The sequence below is a fragment of the Macrobrachium rosenbergii genome, chromosome 6 (genome assembly GCF_040412425.1).
Source record: "Macrobrachium rosenbergii isolate ZJJX-2024 chromosome 6, ASM4041242v1, whole genome shotgun sequence".
In the NCBI taxonomy this organism is placed as follows: Eukaryota; Metazoa; Arthropoda; class Malacostraca; order Decapoda; family Palaemonidae; genus Macrobrachium; species Macrobrachium rosenbergii.
Genome location: NC_089746.1, coordinates 40,896,512 through 40,921,933, shown reverse-complemented (window position 1 = coordinate 40,921,933; position 25,422 = coordinate 40,896,512). Strand labels below are relative to the sequence as shown.

The 25,422-nt window shown below is 38.8% G+C and overlaps 1 protein-coding gene across 10 annotated transcripts in view; it reads right to left on the bottom strand.

Moving 5' to 3' along the window:
* LOC136839462 (thrombospondin type-1 domain-containing protein 4-like) overlaps positions 1 to 25,422 on the bottom strand; it is a 795,787-nt gene that overhangs the window by 14,111 nt on the left and 756,254 nt on the right. For all 10 annotated transcript variants that reach the window (XM_067105522.1, XM_067105530.1, XM_067105532.1 and 7 more), the window contains 8 exons: positions 23,677 to 23,881; positions 23,213 to 23,379; positions 22,394 to 22,574; positions 19,087 to 19,305; positions 18,528 to 18,657; positions 12,211 to 12,364; positions 11,686 to 11,856; positions 11,043 to 11,268 (listed from right to left, as the gene is read on the bottom strand). In XM_067105522.1, coding sequence (XP_066961623.1) covers positions 11,043 to 11,268; positions 11,686 to 11,856; positions 12,211 to 12,364; positions 18,528 to 18,657; positions 19,087 to 19,305; positions 22,394 to 22,574; positions 23,213 to 23,379; positions 23,677 to 23,881 — 1,453 coding nt within the window. The remainder of the gene's footprint in view (positions 1 to 11,042; positions 11,269 to 11,685; positions 11,857 to 12,210; positions 12,365 to 18,527; positions 18,658 to 19,086; positions 19,306 to 22,393; positions 22,575 to 23,212; positions 23,380 to 23,676; positions 23,882 to 25,422) is intronic.

Genomic DNA, 25,422 nt, shown 5'->3' with positions numbered 1-25,422 from the left:
ATACATGAGGTTTGCCTCATATGATAAGTGCTTGCCTCAATGAGGTCTTACGCCATGCGTGTCATGAGCATAGTGGCTCTTTTCACCATAGTTTACATTGTCTGATTTTAGTTACACTGTACTCATGTGATTACTGTGACTCGATGGAAAGTGGAAGGGACAAGGTTACTACTCTGATGTACACAATCAGGTCTAGGCTATGGTATGAGAAAGAGATCACGTTGGCTACCTCCTCTGGGCAAGGGGCCAGGATCACTCTAAGATGGTAAGGCACTGTGCTAGGAGGGCACTAGTGCCAGGATGAGCTCATGGCTCTGCAACTACTGGGCTCTCTTCTGCCCCTTCTTCTTCTTCTTTGAGTTCCTCCAAGGCCTATCTATGTCCGACCTAGGAGGTAGCGAAAGCACCGGCTCTGGGGAAAGGCCAGAAGGGCTAGCGGGTGTGAAGTCAGGGGTAACTTCAGAAGCTACAGGAGGGCTCCCTACTCTGACTGTTGCAACACCCGGAGCGATCTCAACCTCTGTGTCCCAGGAGGCCAGTTCCTGGTCTCCCAGAGAAGATGTAACAGTTTGGTCCACCAGGGGGTTCATCCTCTGGAGACTGATTTGGTGAAGAAGAAGTGTCGGGTGCCGGAGGCTCTTCAGCTGCTATGATTAGTGCTGTGAGGGATCCTGGATCTCCCGGAGGAGGATCCGCCTCATGATTTGGACCAGGCACAGGGTCCTTCATAACTGAAGGCTCAACGTCCGTGCTGGACGGAGCATGGCACCGCTTAGGGTTCGCAAGTAGCACTGGCAGCAGTTGAGGGTCAGGCATGCCTGACAAGGGGTCCGGAGGTGCAATACCTCGTGGATGGCTTGAATTTGGCTGCGGCAGAGATTCCTGCCCTAGCTGGAGATCAGAGCCTCTCGGAGAGTCTTGCTTGGGGGTGTCCACTGGGTGTTGCTTACTTGGGCAGCCCTCCCAATTTGTGGAGTGGCCTGTCCGCTGGCACGTCCTACAGCAGTACTGCTCCTCCTGAACGTCTCTTTGGGGAGAGGGAGGACCTCTTTGTGGGCCGCCCCTTCGTGAATGGAGAGGGCTAGGCTGAGAACGGTTTAGTGTGTGCCCCTTCCGCTGACCACTTCGGTGGGCGGAAGGTGGGTTTTCGTCTTGATTGGGTTCTCCTACAGTCTGGGCCTCCATGGAGGAGGTAGCCTGGCTGCGAAGTGGCACTGGGGAAGGGCTTCCCCTGAGAAGGTCCCGACCCAACAGGAAGTCCACTCCAGGCCGAATTCCACCCACCACGCCAAGGCGGTGGGGTAGAGTGCCCCAAGGTGTCATGACCTGGAGCTTGACCGTGGGAATGGTAATGGTGTGGCCTTCTATCCTCTTCATCTCCCACTGGGTTTTCTCGTCAACCATAGCACAGGCTGGCACTTGGGCCCTGGAGATCAGGCTAATGTCTGCTGCAGTGTCTACCATGACCGGAAGGGTCACAGGCAGGCTAGCGCCCTTAAGGCGGGCCACCAAGATGAACTGGGTCTTCAGTCTCTTTGGGTAGAGGATGTTTTGCGGCCCAGCCACAGAGAATGAGGTGCTGACGAGGTTGATAAACTTGGTGGTGGGGACATGATGTGGACAGGCCGGATGTCCAGCACTGTAGTGGATGGCAGCACCACAGGATTTGCACTGGCCTCTTGTAAGGGCTCATTGGCCTGTGGTGACTGTTGGTGGAGAGGGTTGAGTGGATGAAGGAGAGGAGAGGAGTTCTGGTTGTTAGTAGGAAGCTGCTTGTTAGTGCTGAGCTTGTATCGGCACTCAGCACTCAGCTTCAGTGTGCCCCACCCTTTTACAGTAGGTGCACATAGGCTTGCTTGGCAGTCCATTCTTCGGGCGAGTTGAGCCTGAGATGTGCTGTGGGACTGGTTGAAGGTTTCCCATGAATCGGCCATGCAGCAGGCTTCCATAAGGGTGGTGGGCTGCTTATCTTTAGATATACACAGCAAGGGGCCCAGGCACACATTGGTAAAGATCCTCCAGCATGGTTCGATTGAAGAGGTCTTCAAACGTTGTGCAAGACAAGGATCGAAGCAGCGGGCACTAGACTGGGTCTTGTGACAGGCCCATTCAGTCCAGGACCAGCCAACTTCCTTGGCAAGACCTTGGAACTGCTGTCGCCATTTCTCCGGGGTTATTTTGTAAGCCTTCTTGATGACTTCGCACTTCAACCATGTTGCCTCTCTGGCTCTTCTCCAGTGAGTGAAGGGCTACCTTAGCTTTCCCCTCCATGTGCTTGGCTTGTACTAAGGCCCTCTCTGTCTTGGTGGTGCTGTAGTTATCGAAGAGTGCCTCGATTTCCTCCAGCCATGCTTCTGGCTCACCCTCAGTCCACTTGGAGACGAGGGAATTAATGCTCGAGATTGGAGCATTTGGGGCAGCAGGTGTGAGGCTGGAGGCTTGCTGTCTAGCCATAGCTTCAGCGTGTTCCTTTTTTGCTCTTTCCAACTCAAGCTCCTTTTCCTTGAAGGCTAACTCATGCTGTCATCTCCTTTCTTCTCTTTCATCTTCCAGCTGCCTCTGTTCGGCCTCATACTTCCTCTTTCGGCCTCACAATTCCTCCGTTCGAGTCTTTCTTCCTTCTCTTGCTTGGCCAAGTCATCCATCTGCTCCTTGACCCACGTGGTGAGGCCCAATCCGGTGAGACCTGCCGCCGTCCCCAGCTCCATGAAGGCTTTATAATTCTCTGCTGCCATGGTTCTGGTGGGGAAGGGCATCTATCCGGGTCGACTGGACGTACTTGGGCAGCAAGTAAATGTCCCTTGGATTTAGGGTGACTCTTCAGTATGTCGCACCTTTTCAATAAGGTGGCACTGTGGTTGGGTGTGCCATGTAAAGGTCACACTGGTGGCACTCAGTATCCTGATGTATTGGCGTAGGTTAGGTAACAAAAGGACTTTTCTTATGTGTTCCCTTTGTCTGGTTTTGTTTTTCTCTAGTTTGTTTGCTGGCACTATGGTGCCAGTATGTTCCTAGGAACCCTTTACTTGAGTCCACTAGGTTGTATTTAAGGAAAATGCACTCTACCCCAGCAGAGTGCAACAAATAAGTGAGAGAGAAAGGGAAGGTAAGAGAGAGAGAGAGAAAAAGAGATGTAAGCTATTCAGCTGATGACAGTGCTTCAGATTATTAGTGGCACTGTGGAAGGAAAATTGACTTGTGGTTGCTTATGAGGCCCTCGTGAGTGTCTGGTCCCAGTAACCGCTGTGCTACTACCCCCTTCTCCTGCAGAAGGGGAAAGGCTACCTTCTGCTTAAGTCTGGGTAAAAGATCTCACTCGTGACCGACAGTTTCTAACTGTAATTACTCTTAACTTGCCCTCATCTATTTGTGGGACAGAGCTGTTTCTGGTTAGTTGGTTTAGTTAAATTAATTATCCTGGTGTCGGCCCAGGACTTTCTATGAAGAGGGGCACATACACTCGGTGTTAGGTTGAATGCTTTCTTAGATATATATGTGAGAGAGAGAGAGAGAGAGAGAGAGAGAGAGAGAGAGAGAGAGAGAGAGAGAGAGAGAGAGAGAGAGAGAGATCCAGCCAGCAAACTTGTGCTGCCTGAAGAAATTTAAGTAAAATTTTTATAACTGCACACTGGCAGGGTTCTTATTGAGAGATACGTCACCTAGGGCTCTCTTAAGGGGCTTGGGTTAGCAATCGTAACTTTCCCGGTAGCCTGAGTCGGACGTCTTACTCTGAGGAGTTATGATTAAAATTATAAGTTCTTTTTCTTCATATGATTTCTTACGCCAGTGGATTTGTATAGGAACTTGTTATGCTGTATATTTCCTAAGACCTATCATTCCTTGACTAAATTATATCTTGTTTTTATCTATTGTATGGAACCCTATCCTAGTTTCTATCTATCGCAGTCTATGTCTGGTTAAGATTTTGCGAGGTGGATTACTCCGCACAACCAGATAGTCCCTGAAGTGGTAATGAGGCAGATGCTAAGGGTGACTGTGGCGCTACAAACCAATCACACAACCAATAACAACAAAGGTTTTAAGATGACGGACATGGGGAGCGGTCAACCCGGGCTCCAAAATGTTGGACGAATTTCGTTAGCACACAGCAAATTCAAAACATATGCGGCTGAGCGGCAGTCTTGGCGAATGAATACACAATGTCTCGAGGTGCGTTTGTTTACAACTGAATCACACAAAGCACTCAAATTCCTCTCACAAACGAACAAAGAAAGTGCAGGAATACAGATTTACTCTAAATGCACCAACAATGCTAAGGATTTTATGTTAGGGAGATGGAAAACAAAATTACCATGAGCTGTGCTTTTTCTTTTTTTTTCTTTCTCACATGGAATTAATGCTGTCTGCTGCTGTCACGCTTGTGGAGTGGCCGCTAGCAAGACAAGGAAATGGATTCATGACGTCCTGACGGGACTGAATTTACTTTACTTTAAAAAAATGCAAATTATTAAGAATGTAACTATTGCCGTTTGTTTGCTATATTAATGACACGGGATTTTAATATGCTTCCCACTATATGAACACTTATTAACTCCGTTACGCTCGATCGGACCTCTTTGTAGGCAAATGCGGTCACTGCTTTTGAAATTCAACTTACTTCACACATTTTTGTTCTCCCTACCTACAAGAGACACGTTAAGCACAATTTCTCCGTTCTTTGTCGTGCACTAGTTAACTCGTTCAAAAATCAATATCATGCATTAACCGTTGGCCGGGGAAAATAGCAAAATATTAACAATGACATGATAACTCGGCCCACGACCTTCGCTGGAATGTAGAACCCATGGTATCCGAATGTGGCAAAAGTGTTTCTTTTTAAGATTTTGCAAACAAATAATTATAACTGCTCTCAATGCACACTTTCCTACCTACGCTAATTTCTTAATTATAACAGGTATTCTTATTACTATTATGCCTTGTACTGTCTCCTTGTTTGGAAGAATAGCATGAAATTAAATATCTGACTTCTCTCTTTGGAATTAATGTGTAATTAATATTATTCCAGATTCTTTTATCTCTAAATTAATTAGATCCTAGGCCAGATCGCCAATGTTACATATGGGGGCTTGGCTGATGAGTTTATTAATGAATTAATGTAATTTATGGGGCCTTGCGTCACCAATGGCACATGTAACCTGTCAATTAAAGCTAAAGTTAGCCTCAAAGACAGACAATTACTTAATAGAATAATGTTGCCAGTCGGGGAAAAACAATATATGGGATAACGGATTACTCTTCAACAAATGGATTACATCACATGAGTACAGTGTAACTAAAATCAGACAGTCTAAACTATGGTGAAAAGAGCCACTACGCTCATGACACGCATGACCCAAGACCTCATTGAGGCAAGCATTCATCATATGAGGCAAACCTCATGTACCAACCAGTAATTACCAATTGTAGTACAGAAAACCTTGTAATTTAGCTAGTGCATTGTCCCTTACATTGGTACTACGGTCGCGTTAGGATAGGTTAGGCTAGGGAATGCCATAGAATGTACCATTTGGCTAGGTCTAAAACATCACAAGTATAGGAGGTAGCATGTAATAACCGCAAGCACCTTTAAGTACAGTTAGGATTCTGTCAGTAAGTGATCAAAGCTCATATCCTATCTAGAGTTAGGTAGATCCGCAGCTAGTTAGACTGCGCGGGACAAATCTGCTCAGGGGAGAAGAGTAATGTAATAGAGACGAACAGCTTGCTTAGTACAGACCTTCACGCCCGAAAGGGAGTGAAGGCCTTCTTATGGTGGGGGGAGCTTTTATAAATATCTGCTGTTCACCCTCTCTGCATTATTTAGTAAAAATACCAACCGAACAAAAACAGAAGGGCATCTCTGTTGACGCTAAGGGAAGCTAAGCGGATAGAAGTAGGCTGTGTGTTTTCAAAAAAGTAACGTCTTTTAGTAGCTGATAGGTTAGCATCAGGGAGCCTAACCCACAGGGAGGGTTTTACCAAGTAACCTCTAGTGAAGGTGGTCTTAAGCTTCCTTTTGCTCTGTCCTATGCATTTGGCATTGTGTCTGTTAATTTTTCAGACTGCCTGGGGTTATGGGCGACCAGCTTTGCCCTTAGCCTGACCCTCGAAAGCCAGTAGAGAGAGAGACTTGAAGCCACACGAAGCACATGTGTTGTGTGTAACTAATTCTTTGTGCTTGCCCTCTTACTGTTTTATTGGTACTAGTGAGGCGTCAAACATGTCATTCAAGACTTCTAATCATCAGTTGCCTGCACAAGCAACCCACGGCAACGGTAAGTCAGAAATTTGACAGTTTCTTTGTCGATTTACTAGTATTCTACCACTGTATTTCATCTTTTTCCTTTGTTTTCACCACTTTGCCACCATCTACGAGAACCTGGTATAACCAGATTTCTTTTATGAATTCTAGTGTAAGAATAATTAATATTGCCTAGTGAAATTGCGTAAGCTATTCCCGTGCAGTAAGTAGGAATTAGGGAAAGTTAAGTAAGTAAATTTCAGGCAGCCTTGTGTCTTGATCCCATTGTTCAGAAGAGAAGTAGTCTTTACCAATACGAAACTATGTACGATAAGTACCAGTATAGACACTCGTTGCGTTGTATTTTTTTTACTTGAAGAAAAGGGAGAATTGAATGTCAGACGGCAAACAATTGTTCATGTAACTACCTCGCTATCACCGCACATTCTTCGTTTGTTGGGACTAATTGGGAAGTAAAGGTGTTTAATGTAATCCATTTGTTGCAGAGTAATCCATTATCCCATACATTGTTCCCCAGCTGGCGACCTTATTCAATTAAGTAATTGTCTGTCTTTGAGGTTAACTTTAGCTTTAATTGACAGGTTACGTGTGTCATTGGCAAAGCAGGGCCCCATAAATTACACTAATTCATTAACAAACTCATCAGCCAAGCCCCAAATGTAACAATATGTATATATTGTTACGTGTGGGGGCTTGGCTGATGAGTTTATTAATGAATTAATGTATTTCTATAATATAAATTACATTAATTCATTAATAAACTCATCAGCCAAGCCCTACATGTAACAATATGTATATATTGTTACGTGTGGGGGCTTGGCTGATGAGTTTATTAAGGACTTAATGTAATTTATGGGGCCCTCTGTCGCCAATGGCACACGTAACCTGTCAATTAAAGCTAAAGTTAGCCTTAAAGACAGACAATTACTTAATTGAATAAGGCCGCCAGTCGGGGAAAAACAATATATGGGATAACGGATTACTCTGCAATAAATGGATTACATCAAACCCCGTACTTCCAAGTTGGTCCTGACAAACAAAGAATGTGCGGTGATAGCGAGGAAATTACATGAACTTTCGCCCACGTCGGACACAGTCAAGTTTCCCCTTGCTTCAAGTAAAGTTATAACACAACAGATGTCTGTACTTCTATATATCGTACGCAGTTTTAGTACTGGTAAAGGCTATTTCTCTTCCGAACAATGGGATCGAGACACAAGGCTGCCTGAATGCTGAAATTTACTTACTTAACTTTCCCTAATTCCTACTTGCTGCATGGGAATAGTTTGCATAGTCACTAGGCAATATTAATTATTCTTATAGACTTCATAAAAGAAATATTGTTATACCAGGCTTTCGTAGATGGTGGCGAAGTAATGAAAACAAATGAAAATTGAAATCAGGAAGAGATACTAGCAAGTCGACGAAAACTGGCAAATTTCAAACTTACCGTTGACGTGGGTCGCTTAGGCATGCAACTGACGATCAGAAGTCTTGAAAATAGCCGTTTCGTCTCGCTAGTACCAATGAAACAGTAAGAGGGCAAGCACAGAGAATTAGTTACACACAACGTGTGTGTCTCGCATGATATCAAGTCTCTCTCTGACCCCTCTCAGGTCAAAACAGGAGTCCTGAGCTGTTTTCCATGTCAGTATGCCTATATGCCTCTGAAAATTTGACAAACATCGCCGAATGCATAGGACAAAGCAAAAGGAAGCTTAAGACCACCTTTACTAGAGGTTACTTGGTGAAAACCCTCTCTGTAGGTTAGATCCCTAATGCTAAACTATTCCTGCTAAAGACGTTATTTTTTGAAATACCCAGCCTCCCTTCGCATGGACAGAGACGCCTTCCTGCCTTTGTTAGAATGATATTTTTACTAAATAAAACAGAGAGGGCGAACAGCAGAATATCTATAAAAAAAAATATATATATATATATATATATATATATATATATATATATATATATATATATATATATATATATATATATATATATATATATATATATATATATATATATTTCTATTACAAATCTGTAATAGAAGCATCACTCTCCTTTTTCACATCAGTTTTGCAAAGTTTTGCAAGTGGAGTTGGAAAACGGAATTTGTTAGAATTAACAAAACACGTGTCTTAATTCCGGGTGCCGTTTTCAGAACAAAAAAGGAAAAAAAAAGGAGGGGTGAAACGCAAAAGAGCAGAGAACATTTTTCTGAAGAAGCTCGTTCTATTCACGCAGTCTAAACGTACCAATTAAATGCTAGTTTCTTAGCTAATGAGAACTAAAATTGTGTAAATGTTAATTTTTTTAGCTGATGAAAACTAAAATTGCCTAAATGCTAACCTCTTAGCTAATGAGATCTAAAATTATGTAAATGCTAATTTCTTAGCTAATGAGAGCTAAAATTATTTTCAGAGGAAATTTTCTGGAGTTGATAAAAAAGTTCCAACAACAAAACGAAATTCTATTGATGCTTATATAAATAAAACCATTCAGTCCATAACAAGTAATGAAGTTCTCCTTAAATGTGCAAAGGGATAATTGAAAGAAATTTTCAGAAAAATTCGCTGAACATTCAATTTTAGTTCGGAGCAGCCTTTGAGTACACTATTATTTTATTTAGCAATAAAACGTTGAAAAAATCTTACTGTAAATAAAGTTAAGGAATAAACACTGCATGAATGAAAAGAATACGGTAAACATATTCACCGACACATACTTGCAAACGGGTTTAGAAACCTTTTCTCCAAATGGAATGGCCGTGAATGCTGACCAAAGCTCTACCGATGCTAATTTCATTACACAGTTAAATTACTTCGTACCGCCACCTCGGTCTCAACAACGAATTGCCCTTTTTCTCCCTCACCGCTGTTGACATTATAAACTTTGCGACTGCCTTTCCTCCCCTGTCGAGCAAGCATTAATGACGAGTCTTAAAAATTGCAGAGCATAATAGTTTGTTTCAAAGGCTAGACTTTGTTTGGTCGTTTCTCTTCCTTTTTTTGCTGACAAAAGCTGAAATGAACTTTGTCTCTTTTTTTATTTTACGTTTTTTTTTTTTTAACTGAAGGATAACATGAGTTTTTTCTTCCTTTAAGCTGTTATGTTGGGACCGATGTCGGTTAGATCTAGTGTAAAGTTTAAATATTCAACCATTAAAATATTCTAAGTTTAAACATTAATAAATTTATAAATATTCTCATACACTGGTCACAAACATCGTTTGCCTGAGCCGCACTGTATAACTCACACACATATGTATATATATATATATACAAATATATATATATATATATATATATATATATATATATATATATATATATATATATATATATATATATATATATATATATATATATATATATATAGATAGAGTACAGAGAGAGAGAGAGAGAGAGAGAGAGAGAGAGAGAGAGAGAGGGGGAATTTCTCGCTCTGCCTGTACTTAAATTCAATTTGTTTAATTTTTGCAACAATTATTAGGCACCCAAATGATTTCATTTGCAGTGATTTTTTTATTTGTACTTTTAAATTGAAAGACCATACCGCTTCCATATATGAACTGACATTCAGGACTGGATACGGTGCTACTGGAACATGATAACTTTTATTTCAGAAATCTAAAAAAAAATATATATATGTACTAAACAGCATTTTGCTTAGTGACACAAGGGGAGAAAAATTATAAAACTAAATTGCCTTGCTACTGTATGAAACTAAATTGTCTTTGCTGGTGCATTCTAACAAAATATAAAACTAAAATGTCTCGCTCATGCATTTTAAAAAATCACAAAACAAAATTGTTTTGCTACTGCATTTTAAAATATTATAAAACTAACTAGTCCTACGACTACATTAAAAAAATATACTGCACTTTAAAAATTTATAAAACTAAACTGTTTTGCTACTGCACTGTAAAATGTATAAAACTAAATTGTCTCGCTACTGCATTCTTCAAAAATTATAAACCTAAATTGCCTTGCTACTGCATTTTGAAAAATGATAAAACAATTTTCTTGCGATTGCAGCTTAAAAAATTATAAAATTGGATTGTCTTGTTAATGAATTTTTAAAAAATTATACAATTAGAATTGTCTTGCTGTTACATCGTACAAAATTATAAAACTAAATTTTCTTGCTACTGAATTTGGGAAAAATTCGAGGTCATAATAATGATAAAAATGGTTAACAGTAACGCGATAACTCGGTGGAGAATAAAATCATGTTTGTTCGTAACACGATGCACATGTTCCGATTTGGAACCACAGCAGAAAACTTTTGACTGCCTTCCCGGGAATCTTCAATCAAAAATAATTTCATTATTCTTTGATTGCTATCCCCTCAATGGTAAATTGCAAGAATTACATACGAGCATAACAATGATGCTTATTTTATCATTAAATACAAATATTAACAAACTTTTCCAAACGCTCCCATTCCATCTCTTTCTTAAACAAATACAAATGGAGCAAAGATGCAATGCATTACTGCCCTAAAACAATTATCCTTGTATTTCAAAAATTGACTTAAATTTTAATAAATAGGTCAATTTATTTGTTTCTTTTTATATTCAAACACTTCTTTCCTGTTACCTTCTATTACTTCTTTCAAATGAACACTATAATATTCTTTGGAAGCTTGAATTGCAAGTCAATGGCCTCTGTGGGCTCCTTCCATATGAATGGGGTTCATCTTCTGAATAATAATAATAATAATAATAATAATAATAATAATAATAATAATAATTCGAAAATTTATGTCTCCCACTTACCGGTAAACCACTTGCCGCCGCACCCTCGGTCGGAGGTGCATGCCCTTGTGGTGGCCGGTCTCTGCTCGGGGTCGCAGGAGGTCTCGGTCACCTGGTTGTCAAGGGCATCACCTGAGCAATGAACTCGGCGCCTCTGGACGCCGTCGCCGCATTCTTCAGAGCACCGCTCTTCCCAGGTCGAGAAGAACCAGGTGTCTGTCGCACAGGATCCCATATCGCAGAGCTCCTGCCGGAAATCGGGCACGAAGGCATTGAAGCTTTTGAGTAACTAAAGAAATTTTGGTTTACATTTTTTTTTGTTGGGGGGAGGAGGGAATCAACAACCAAGATGTCTTTATCCATGTGTGTGTGTGTGTGTGTATTGCAAATTGGCGTTTGCATGCAAGCATACATGAGCAACAAGTGTTCATATATGCTGTCACTCACAAAAGTATTCCCCTCTCATAAAAAAAACACACAATACATATATAATATATATATATATATATATATATATATATATATATATATATATATATATATATATATATAATTGAATTCAAGTATTGAATTAGTAGATACTAAGCACATTGAAAGACCATTGACATAATAGAATAAACATATGCGGTAAGGCGCGTTTTATGAGTTACGGTAAAAAAATTACCTGGTTCGAGGGTTTCTTTTCCCTATCGCAAAGATGTTCAGCCACAGGTCCCTGGATGGTGGAACAAGAGACAGGCCTGTGCCTGGTTCCTAGACCACACTGAGCGGAGCAAGCTCCCCATTCGCCTACTTTCCAGGTAGGACCGCTGTCGCAGGAAGCCAGTTCGCAGACCTGCAATTCGGAACGGAATTTCTCTGAAGATAAATGATAAAAATTTGAAGCTCATTTTTTATGAATTTTTGACTTGTTTTATGAATTACTCTTATAACAAAGGAAAAATGCATTCTCTTGAATATTGTTTAAAAATGCGCATTCTTCACAGGAAAAAATTGCTTGCACGTTATTGCACGGAATTTATCATAAAATATGTCACCCTCGGTATAAAATTATCATTCTGGGTACATTTCACAGACAAAAAAAAAAAAAAAAAAAGAAAGTTATCGCAACAGCAGTAAAGTAAACTGATTTCAAGATGATTAGCTGAGCAATGGGGCGAGGGAAATTCATCTCATGAACTACATATACCTGAGCTTTGGGTATCGAAGTCGTAGCAGGGCATGCAGCCTCAGCAGCACTGATATACTGATCTGGTGACAGCCTCATTTTGCACGTCAAATGGCGGGTCTGCACGCCCAGACCGCACGTCACACTACACGGTCCCCATGGTTCTGGCACCCACCTGGAAAGATGTCAATAACAATCAGTAATTCATTACCGTAGGAGGGTGGTGCTGTTAGTGTACCTCACGCGGTGCACTGTAGGCATTACATAAGGTTCTTCGCAGCGTCCCCTCGCCCCCTAGCTGCAACCCCTTCATTCCTTTTATTATACCTCTGTCCATATTGTCTTAATTCCATCTTACTTTCCACCCTCTTCTAACAATGGTTTCGACGTTATCGTCAGCGCCGAATGACCTCATAGGTCCCAGCGCGTGGCCTCTGGCATAAATTTTATAATCGGATTCCAGTAATTCGCTAACTTATGAACAAGTTCCAGCTTTAACAACTATCAATCAGTTGTTCAAGTTGTTTGATATACACACTCTTTAATTACTGTATGTATAGAATATCTGTGTGGGGTGCTCAGTCATTTTTATTTCTGAAAGGTGTTCTCATTTTTTGCATCATACATTTCATCAAATTAAATTACTTTCTTATAGATTCATGTTTTTAATTATATAAAACGATAATAAGAAAAATGCTGTTAAGATGACTTACTCAGGACCTGGGTTTACCTAAAATTTCTCTATATAAAGAGGTCTTCTTTGAACCACAGGATAAGTCGGATACAAGCTTCCCTTCCCTTCTCTGGGATTTTACGTGTGAATTCTAATGAAAATAATGGCATGCAAAACATTCAGTATTTCAGTCAAAAATGCAAATTGAGCACCAAAAGTGTGAAGTAATGATTTTGAAATGGAAATGCTATGCTAACAGATAGGTGTTACAACTGTACTCACTGTCTCAAGGATGGATAGCACTGTCAATGCGTTGCGATTAACTTGGAAAACTCATATTTTCCACAGCAATAAGGATAACTTTTTAAATTGGTAACTGTACACATGGAAGTAATGATACACAGATTTTATAAACAAATATATACAATTCCTGTTGGTCAAAACTATATATATATATATATATATATATATATATATATATATATATATATATATATATATATATATATATATATATATATTATACAAACCTTTCACACCTTTCAAAAAAAAAAAAAAAAAAAAAAAGATCGTCTGTTAAGATCAGCAGTATCCTAAGGACTGTAATTTGTAAGAACCTTCCATGTGATATTCTACGTAAAAAAAAAAGAAAAAAAAAAAAAATATATATATATATATATATATATATATATATATATATATATATATATATATATATATATATATATATATATATATATGATAAATGCACATCTTACGGAATTGTGGAATTTCAGAGAAGCAAATTTTTGAAATAAGAAGGAAAAGGATCATAATGAAAACAAAAGGAAAAATTTAAACAAGGCGGCAACAATTTAGATCAGCCACTGAATGATATCAAGTGAGCACATTAAATATAAAAAAAAAAAAAATCAACAAACACGTCCCACTGGAGCAGGCAGCAGTTGAATAAACAATATGCATCCCCCGCGACCTTCCATTTCAACCCCCACAGCAAGAAAGCAGTCATAAATAAGAGAGAAATCCTAGCCTTTAACCCGGCCAGCGCAATACTGATGTCACGCTCATCAAAAAGACAGCGAACTCAATTGACTCTTAACTCGGCCACACACGAGCGCGCATGCACATCCATGCGAAAACAAACACGCCCGTTAATAAAGCTGTGGGGTGGCTAACATAAAAATAGCTTTCTTTTAGATGCCTTTTATATGGCCTTTTTTTCTAACAGCAAGTATATCATGTGAAGGTTAAGGTCAGTCTTCTTGACCCACGTATCTCTCTCTCTCACTTTTTTTTTTTGACGTATTATCAACAATTCCATTTATCTCGTGTTTCAGCCGTCTTGTGTTTCTCAGGTCAGTCTCGCAAGGAGGCAGACGGACGGACGGACAGACAGACAGACGCATAAAATACGTGCTTACAAAACGCATTAAATCTTTACCGGCAACAAGAAAATCGTCTCAAGCCGAATACCTCTAACCGCATGATGAGATTATGACAAGCTGTAACTCAAACCTAATAGCGACTTGTCACTGGTGCAACACTCGCGAGTCTTATCTATTGTGTCCATCCGAGCCGTCGCTTGAATCTTAGCGTTGAGGGTAATGTAGCCAATGCCACAAATCCCCAGCCACGAGGGACCCAAAAACCCAAAACCAAAAGGCACTAAGGATGACCACGACTCCTGCAGCAGTTGAGGTGGTGAAGGATTGAGTGGAGGGCAGGAAAGAGGAGGCCGCCAATGATAATGGTTTAGGTTAGGAGATTAAGATAAATGAGGGACGTCTTGTCCATTGGGATGCTTATCCGACTGGCTGATTTCCATAGACTGATGTCATATCAACAGTCATGATACCAGAATTTTTTTGTTTTTTTATAAATAGTTTGAAACTACGGTTTTTTTTTTTTTGAATGGTAACTTGCTACTTATTGTCGCTTTCATTTCATTCTCCTTGTAAAACGGTGGCACTTTCGTAAGTGTGTCCTAATTTTAAAAATTATTATTCCGTACATATTCAATGAAATTACTCCCACAAAATTGTATGAACGCTAAGTAACAACTAGTAAAAAATTCAGTTTCTACTGTAAACTCCCATAGCCTAAGAACAACATTGGTAGACAATGATAACGCAAGAACCTGATTGTTTATAGAACTTATAGATACCGTAACTGAACAGTTTATGCAATGAATTAACTTGCATGTTTCATAATGCTCTTCTCTATCATAAGTCAGAATACTATCCAGCTGTTGTGAACTGCTTGCTGAGTTTCTCATTTAACCTTCAAAATTTTAATCTACTTGGTATGCCACATATCTCATTTGAAGTATAATTTTCTAATGTACGACACACAAGTGTCTGTTTTTATCATTCAAAGTGTCAGACCAATTAAATCAAATCAAAATATTACATCATATTCTTCATGTCCTCCACTGACTTCTCAAGTCAGCTGATGCTTTGAACACTAATTTACAAACCACGAAATGTGCTACATCATAAGTGATGAATCATAAATGCTAAATGCCAGCTGCTTACTCTAGGCGCAAAGAGAAGTTGTCTTCCTGGTTATATTGTTAAAAGGCCCCACGAGACGAAATAATGACTTCTGCACATGCGCAGCAGGCCTATCGAGTAACAGAACGTCGTCCAACGTAAATCTTACAAAATCATTGGAACAAAGTTTTTGCTCATTTGAAGCTAATGTTGAGAAAAAGGGTCTGGTTTATATCCTTTTCTTAAAATATTTTCAGATCGTTTTGACATAAAAATATGAAACCGACTCTTACCAATAGTTGAGCACTTTGCAAGAAAACTGATGACTGTACAGCATCTAAAATTGCTATTGAGGCACTGCACATAATGAATAATTTGCTGACCATTTTGCGAAACAGTTTGATGAACAAAGGGAACTTTCGAAGACATCCCTTTCAATTAACACAACTACTTGAAACACCGCCTGAGAGTAAAAATAGTTAAAAGATCAGTCGTTAAAACAGCAATTGACACACACAGCCTTAACCCGTTATGAAATTGAGTGTGTAGCCACCCTATAAATGTAATTAATTCCTTCCTGCTCTACTTTTTTCTATGATCTTACATAGACATGTGAAAGAGAGAGAGAGGCTATGAACTTACATAGACTTTTGAGAGAGAGAGAGAGAGAGAGAGAGAGAGAGAGAGAGAGAGAGAGAGAGAGAGAGAGAGAGAGAGAGAGAAATTCCTCGACATCAAGGGAAGACCTCAATTATTCCTGACCTGACTAATTAAACACTACTTAGGTTACTGACATTTTCAATTTCCCAGGCGGATTTGTCTCCCTTACCTGTGACCTTCCACATTTTACCTGTAACAACCACTAATTATTTACAGGTGGAGCTAAATTGCTTCTTTTTCACAAACGCGCACACACACACACACACACACACACACACACACACACACACATACATACACCACACCACAGACGCACGCACAGACAGATGCAGACATAAACGCAAGCACGCATGCACACACACATACTTACAGACCATCATACATACAAACATATACATATTTATATGTATATGTGTGGGTGTGTGTAAACGTAACAGGTCAACCAAGGTACCGACTGCCCCCCAAAAATAAATGAGGGAGCAGTTGTAAGGAATTGTTCCTGCATTCTGGAAACAATAAGAAGGAATAAAGGTGTCTTTTACCTGGTTATTCTGTCTTACATTCCTCTCTTTCACTTACTTGAGACACTATCTCGAGTTACAGGACCCTACCAGGGTTGACCAGTAATATCTGACTCACGGCCTTGTCCTGAATACAACCTATTCTTTGTGCCTACGTCTGCGATGAATATTCATGCAAAGTCTTTCTTTAACCCTATCTGTTTCCCCTACAAGTGTCATCACTTTCTTATAAAATATATAGTGACACCTTTACAAACGATCACTCTCTATGATGTAAATACACTTTGTATGCTTTGAATACCGCCTTAATTTGGGCACGTAGCTACAATTTCTTCAACAGTCGTTAATGAGTCTGCCGTTGCTATTTTTTTTTTTTTTTTCACTCAAATGCATCATAGTGTGTCTGGAGGCCTTACTTCTTGCTACTTGTAACTGTTCTTTTTCCCATAAACATGCTAAAGTTATCTGACTGCACGACTTCATTGTAAATCATACCGAATCGTAGTAACCATGCAATTTTGACCACTACATATTATGGGCGCGGAGCCTAAAAACTGGCGCATAGTAAATCGTGCCAATGTAATTAAATTGGCTGTTCCACATTTACGAATATGGATGCAACATGCAACATATTACAATTTGCTAGCATAACGGCAATGCTGCAAGCAAGCCAAAATTGCAAATATTATCTACCTTGCTTTATGGAAGAATTTTAGCACTCTTTCTGTGGCTAAATAAGGGCCTTCAAATGGTAGATGAAAACAATTTTTAAGGGTTAAAAAACTAAGCCTGTTGATCTCCTATCAGGAAGAAAATGGAAAAGAAAAAAAAAAAAAGGGCTCGAAAACTGAAAATCGTAGCTCGGTTTCAATGCTGGTGCCAAGAATCCGTTTATTTTACTTTTAGTTATTCACACTAAGAATAAATGTAAAGAAAAAGAAGGATTTCTGTTTATTTGGGAACATGTTTTCAGAGGTTACAACAGCAAAGAAAACATGATAATTACAATTATTTTGCGAAAACAGCAAACATCTGAAATATAGCATAAGGTGGAGTATTCCCGTAACATGGGCAATTTGCCGTGTTCCCCTAGTACAGCCGGAGGTATACGTTAAGCCGGCTCGCATAACAGCAATTATTTTATATTTTATTTTTTCAATTTGACTCTTTGGTAAGTGGTTAATTCCTTCAAATAAAAACCATTATTTTTCCGTATTTTCTTCTTTGTCTATGTTCTTGTTTTTACGATGATTTGGTGGAAATTAATTTTATTATTCTTATAGCAATAACGCAGATTTGACTATTCAAATTTAGCGTTCAATAATTATCAAATAATATAAGCATAAGGCGTAAGTACGTAAAAATGTTAAGACCGACTTTGTGCTGAAATCAAGCCACTGTAACAGTATTTTGGGTCATGACTACGAATGGCAAAGCTGCCTGTGGCGAGCACACATGCCTCATCCCTTTTCCTTTTTCACTATTTCTTTACGACTACACAAGTTTTGGATACCAGTTCCCCGAATTCCTACGAAGCCTCAAAACTCCTTTTCGCAAGTTGTGGTCACTCCACGCATATTCGCTTCCCATAGCCCTTTGTAGTATGATGCAAAAACATTCTCTAAGACTAGATTCCTTATATCCTTGCTTGAATATTACCTTTTTTTGGGTGGGGTGGGGGTGGGGGGGCTTATAGGATCCGAATCTATGTTGGTGGTATATTTGCCACACTGCTGTATACCGTAAGGAATTTATTCAAACTGTGCCTTTCCAATTTACAAATGGGCAAATATGTGGTGGTTCTTCTGAGAGACAAGAACTAACTCTTGTAGTAACTATGATCAAGTATTTGTTTTCGTTCGATTCCACAATACAATCATGGCACAAAACGAGAAACAAGAAAAATAAAGCAGATAATCAACGACGCAACAAAAAAGGATACAGCAAATGTATTGTGGATACAGAAGGAAAAACGAGAAATGTTGAACTTACTGCGCAGGACAAGGGCGTAAGTTACACCTGACAGTGTCCTCAGCCGGACGTGGAAGGTCGACGCAGTGTTTGTCTGGAACCTCGTTGCCACGTTTGCGTTTGACGCAAACCACGCGAGTTGTTTGGGTGCCTGAACCGGAAGAAAAAGGTAAAACCGTCATTCAGAATCTGGGCCGATATTGTTACAATGATTACTAAAAGGATTTATGGTGAAGGGCTATAAATGCCTTACAAAATTGGAAGTTCTAGACAAGTAAGGCTTAAAATGTCTTTATCGTGGTGCTTGCACCAATTTACGTTTAGGGAACAGAATATTCTATATCTGTACTGCTAGCACAGCACTTAATTACATAAGCTTAAGGTTTAAAAAAAAATACTCAACTTATGATTTCCTTCTTCAAAATGGAGAAAAGCGTAATAAGAAAAACAACAAAATGATTCAAAGACGTATCATTACTTGGCATTAAACTAGACATCAAACTCGGCGTCTGTGACTAAGGTCATTGCAACGTCAGATCGTCTGAACTAATGAATAAATCAGACATTATTAACATCTCACCTCCTCCACAAGTTTCTGTGCAGCTGCTAAAACCGACGACCTTCCATTCATATCTCTTCCTTCGTTTCTCGTGCTTCAGTTTATCCTTGCCTCCGTCCTTCCTCCCTCTCCGTTCCTTCCTCTTTTTCTTCTTTTCCTCCTCTTCCTCTTCTTCTCTCCTCCTGTTCGCTAGCACAGAGTTGCCGTAATGATTGCTTGACCGAGCGTCATTGACGGGTCCTGCAAAGGCACATCGCACAGCGATTTAGGTCATTGTCAGTATTTCCTATTTACAAAACACATAACAGACAATGACTTTTTCTTTGCATTAATGACGCTTTAAGTTTGTTTTATTTAGGTTGTTATTATTAGTTTTAAAGTCGTAATTTTAAAATGGTCTCATTGATGTTTTAGTGTCAGTTATTTTAATGCCATCAGTTTTAATAATTAATTGTCCTGGTTCTTTATGCCCTTTGACAAGTTTGGTTAAATTACTTATATCAAAGTACAAAAGTTAAGGGTTCCTGACAAAATATTTAGGCACGCGTTGAAAATAACAAGGTTGTAACCAAACAGATTTTATCATTCTTATTTCTAAATTTTTCATTATTTAACTATGGAAGAAAACAACTTACTACTATTTACAAGATCAACCGTTAAGGAAAATCAAAAGAAAGCGATACACTTATTGAAAGAGCAGTTAAATGTAAAATTCAGGATAATATTTTGATGAACATAGATGACACAACAGTAAGAAATTACTGTATCTACATTTTTACAACGTATGAAAATCATCTGTACTGCATTTTGAAGGATCTTGTATGAATGGTTAAATTGGATTTATCTTGTTTTAATTAGTATAAAAAATTATGAGTTATATTTAATATAAAGAAAATTAAAATTTACAATGACCAGCGCCAAGTGAACTTTCATTTTCACTGTAAAAGACAATTCTGTCTACAGTGCAACTAAATTATTAACTAATCACATTGCAGTTGGACATGTTGCATTTGTAGACTTACTTCAGATTTACTATATATAAAATATATTTCCAATTCCACATATATTTCCAATTCCACAACAGGATTCCTTTGCTATATATATTTATATATTTCCAATCCCACAACAAAAGTCCTTTGCTATATATAATTTATATTTCCAATTCCACAACAGAATTCCTTTGCTATATATATTTATATTTCCAATTCCAAAACAGAATTCCTTGGCTATATATAATTTATATTTCCAGTTCCACAACTGAATTCTTTTGCTATATATAAAATATATTTACAATTCCACAACAGAATTCCTAAGTAAACAAAACGGATTATTACAATCCTGGTAATCTACCTAGTTTTCTTTCAAATTTATCATGAATCGTAATTTTCTACATTCCAAGATTAAACTAAAACCACTTAACGAAGCTTGTACAACTTTCAACTATCACGGCCGTTGACTAAATTATGACTAAAGAAAATTCCTGTATAACAACGTTGCTAATTTGTTAAAACTTTTCCCTAATCAAGTAATGCAATGGTTAAAACACACCTATTCTAGAGGAACAACTGAGCAGCCTGTGTGATAAGTTTTACCTTGTAACCAAAATGCTGCTAAAGATACGAAAAAGCTTAGTTTACATAAAATACACTTGCTAAATTATTGCTCTTGAAACACGATGTGTTAATCTTCATTTGGTACTAAAGTTAAAAACTAAAAATCCAATTTTGAAGACTGTCTTTTAAGTCCATATAGCTAGAATTACTGCAGTAATTTGTAACTCGAAAGGTTAGTAATTAAGTCAAGAAGTAAGTACCTTTAGTTATATATAAAGATGAGAGGATTTAAAATTCAAGTTTTACTACTACAGATATCAAAGGCTAAATAGACAGATCCAATTAATCTACTATGACTCGATAGAGCCATGCTGTTAGTTTATACACATAGGCAAATAATTACTTGCTGACTAGATTCTTGCTATGAAAGTTCTTCATACAGTTTGTTCCTGTCAGACAGCTTTGAGATCACAATGACTTATGTACATGGTCATATGCCATGATGATGATGAAATCAGTGTACAAATACAGAAAAAGCCATTTAAAATTGTACTTGATATTAACAACAGAATAAATAAACTTGTAAACATTATACATAAACCCACACATTTTCTATAGCAAAAGCCAGTATCAAAAACCATGTCAGTGGTTTTATTTTACTACAATGTCGGGAGAGAATAATCACTCCACTCAATGAGGAAACTAACACCCTTTACGTAAGAAAATTAGGAGGCAAAATAAGAGAACAAAACAACTATCTTACGATACATTCGGAAACGATGCAGAACGTCACAACTGTACACCATGATGGAGGAGATTGAGTATCTATCCGAAGGTGACAAGGGGGGAAGAGAGCGTGAGAAGATTGGAGTGTGATTGTGCGGAAGCAGCGTGCACCATTACAGCTCATTTTAACATACCTGCGTACCCCATGCGACTCTTGGCAGCAACACTGTGGGTGGACTGTGGAAAGGATGGGGGAAGGTGTTTGGCTGGGGAGGCAATCCTTCTAGGACCATTCATTGGTTGGGAATGTGATGGTGATGGAAGTGACAGATAGCCCGGATGAAGGTCGTTCATCCATGGAATGTCAAGTAAGTGAGACTTACTAGAGATAGGAATTGAAGGTTGTGATAGTCGTCTGTCATGCCCCATCAATGGGTTATAAAGTCTGTAATTAGGCCGATAACTAGAGCTTGTGTAAAAAGGGGCATGCATTTGTGAGACACTAGGATGCAGTTTGTATTTATTATTTAGGTATCCAAAACTATGCACTGCTGGATGCATTCGTCTTTGGATGCCTAAATTTGGCGTTTTTCCTTTGGATGAAGTAACAAAGTCCCTACTAGAATGGTGAACATATTTATTAGGTGTTGAAGTAAAAGGTTTGTGCTTGACAGTCGAGCCATCAGCTGGATAGTCTATGACAGGTTTTCTCAAGACAGGCTGTTTCTGACCTGTGCTGTCAGTAGGAGAAGAGACAGGAAGGACTTTGCCAGAAGTTGTGTTTATGTTGTCAGTGTGAGGGGGATTATTCTGATAGCCAAGATGCATGGAAGACATATTAGAGTGTGAGTCTGAAGAAGCATGAACAGCAGCAGCTACTGGCTTGTGAATAAGATCATCTGCCTTCTTATCAAAAGGGTGCTGCTGGCCTCTAGGGGCAGAGCTGGTGCTGGACAGATCGTCAGAACTCCCAGAACCTTTAAAGCCTCCTGATATAAAGCTGCCCCTATTGGAATCCCTGAATGACCCAACAGAGAAAGGTGGTGTACCAGAGGGTGGGGTCCTGGATGCTGGCCCCCCTGGAACGAGGGGGTTAAGAGGGTTGTCAGGTCTAATATGTGATCTCTGAGGCGTCCCTGGAACCACAACTGGCCAATTTCTTCGCCGTGAGGGAGACATCGGGAGGTGATACTCATACTTGATCCCAGGATTTGTTGACTGATAGAATACCTGCCAAAAACATTTTTTTTTTTTTTAGATTTTCTTGAAAAAATCACTACTATCACTCTAAACTAAAAAAAAATATTAAATATAAAGTTAACATGTGATCAGATTTCATAATCTCTGTAAGGTGCAATTATCAGTACCTGATTATTGGGCAAAAGCTCCTCCAATAAAGAAATGCTATAAGAACATACAAACTCAAGATAAATTATCGTCATGTGGTGACCCTGAAAAGTTTTTGATTTACTGGAAATTAAATCACAGAGAATAGGCGTGTATTAAAACGCTGAGCATACCTCATGGTAGTCCTTGCTTTTCTAAACAACAAGGTTCCTTTGAAAAACCCAACTGTTTCACTATGTGAATTTGTCCTCAAAATTATCCAACCATTAGCAAAAAGATCGGGTAATTGTGTACTGAACTTGGGTTAAAAGTAGAATCTTGGAACACAAGGGGTAACGCACTGACAAAGCAAAGCATGCTAAAAAAAAACTAAATATTATTATTCCCTTAAAATGATAAAGAATATATCCAATTCGAAAATTATTACAATTAGCCGAGTACATACCCAGTAAAGTGATTTGGATATTACATCTAGCATTTAGTTAAAAATTTTGACGGGAAACAAGTAGCCCGAAACTTACCATAACATTGACTGCATGCTGAAGAGGCCCTATCGCTGTGACCATGTCTCCTTGAAACCTTTCAGGCCGCTGGTAGTAGAAAGTGGTTCCTGCAGCTTGATAGCTACCAGAGGAATTTATGCCCCAGTTACCATTCAAAAAGAAATCTCCTTCCAGGTGTTTTAGCGCTGTAATGAAAATCAGTATAAGAATCAGTATAAAATACTGCTGTCCTCAATTTCCAAAAGCTATTAGCATGATTTCATTAGGAGGCCAGAGGCCCATTTTTTCCAATGCTACACTAGCACAAAATTACCATCTCCCTCCAGAATTCAGCAAATGCTACCTAGGCAATTGTTTGTGTTCAAAATTGTAAAATAAATCAAATATCTTCCAGGAACAAACTTATCTAACCAAGATGGCAGAGAGAATGGTTCCAGGGGTATAAAATTACCATCCCTTTATCTTGTTTAGTCATTACTAACCTAGGTAATTTGTAGAAGGCCGTATGTGTTGAATTGTGATGTTACTGGCACCAGAGGGCAAGGTTGCAATAACATTATAGCCATAGGGCATCTTGGCACGAGAGAACACACCAGATATTATCCTGCACGTACTGTTGTCACCTCCACAGATGCCACACGAGTCAAAGCGGTTGCCAGATCCCAGTACATTGTCACATCCTATTTCCTGTTAACAAAAGGATAAGACATGAATACATACATTAGGGTAATACCACATTAGAAATGGTGGAAAATTTGTAATACTGTGCAATGTGATTTCGTCATTGCATATGTCAGTCAAATGACACACACAAACTATGTACGAACCTGACCTTGATCCCACTCTGCGCATTGGCTTTACTAGTAGATGCCAAATATGAGTTCTCTATTTCCTATAGTTCAGATGTTATAGGCAAACTCAAGATGGAAAAACTTCAACCTCTGAGGATGGACAGACATAGATAACCGGACAGACTGACAGACAGCTAATATTAAAATTTTTCGAATCGAAAGATGTCGTTTGGTGAGGTTTATCACATCGTAAAAATGGACAGTACATTTTACAGAGAAAATTCTCATAAAAAATTCGTAGTCTCCTACTGAAGTTTACCGTTAATCGTTCCAATATGATTTAGAAGCAATAGTAAAATTTGGATCAAACTGGTTCTCCCACAAAAAAGCAAAGAAACATACAAAAGCAAAAGCAATAAAACATATTAGACTCTTTCTTATGTTTTTAAACTATCCAGACTTTCCGGATGTTTCTCTTTCAAGAGATAGCAGAAAAATATTCGAGTCTCGTCTCAATCCATCTATTAATTACATGGTTAATGGCGTTTCGCCAGTCTAAGAGAGTATGTATTCATTACGACTTTATTCAATTTTTTTTTTTTTTTTTTCACGAGAAGAGGCCAATGATAAGAGGAAATTTAATGTTCACTTCTAGCCTATTCCCGAAGCATACAAGAAACAAATATATGAGTTAATATACTAACAAATAACACAAGCGTTTAGGATAAATGTAAGTGGTCCCTTCAACGAAGCTCAGTGTGCTATTGCAGTAGGCGGTGATTTCACAGCAATGCAAATAGGAGCTCTCCACATCATAAGCATAATTAGCTGGATGGAGTATTTGAGATTGCATCGAATTCATTCTCTCTCTCTCTCTCTCTCTCTCTCTCTCTCTCTCTCCAGTCGCTATACTATATTTCCATATTTTCTGTTTTTTTTATTTGTTCTGTGTTTGTTCGAAATGGGGACCATTCTGCGTAATTAACCGTTTTCATTTCGTGCCTCGCGAAATATCATAAAATAGGCGGTTGGTTGCGTTAGTTGTGATCCATATAAATCTACCTCATTTCCTGTGCAAAATGAAGGGCGGGTGATATCCAGCATTTCATAACATTATGAAAGGAAAAGTTAGGAAAACCTTTCTAGCGAGTCAATTTAAAGGTAAAAGGAATTTTCAAAATTTGCCAAAAATAAAACTGACATCAAATAAATAATTAAGAGCAAGCATTCTGAGACCCCCATCAACTTCTCTTTTAAGAGCTTTCCGGCTTATGAAGTTTTGAAGACACACTATTCTTGCAAAAGTATATAAATAACCTGACCTGCTTTTATCCCGAAGAGAATGCATTGGGTTAAATGTCTGCGGTCTTTCGTACCATGAATTCATCTTATCCCAAGTCTGATTAGACAGAAAACGCAAGACTGACAGACAGGCAG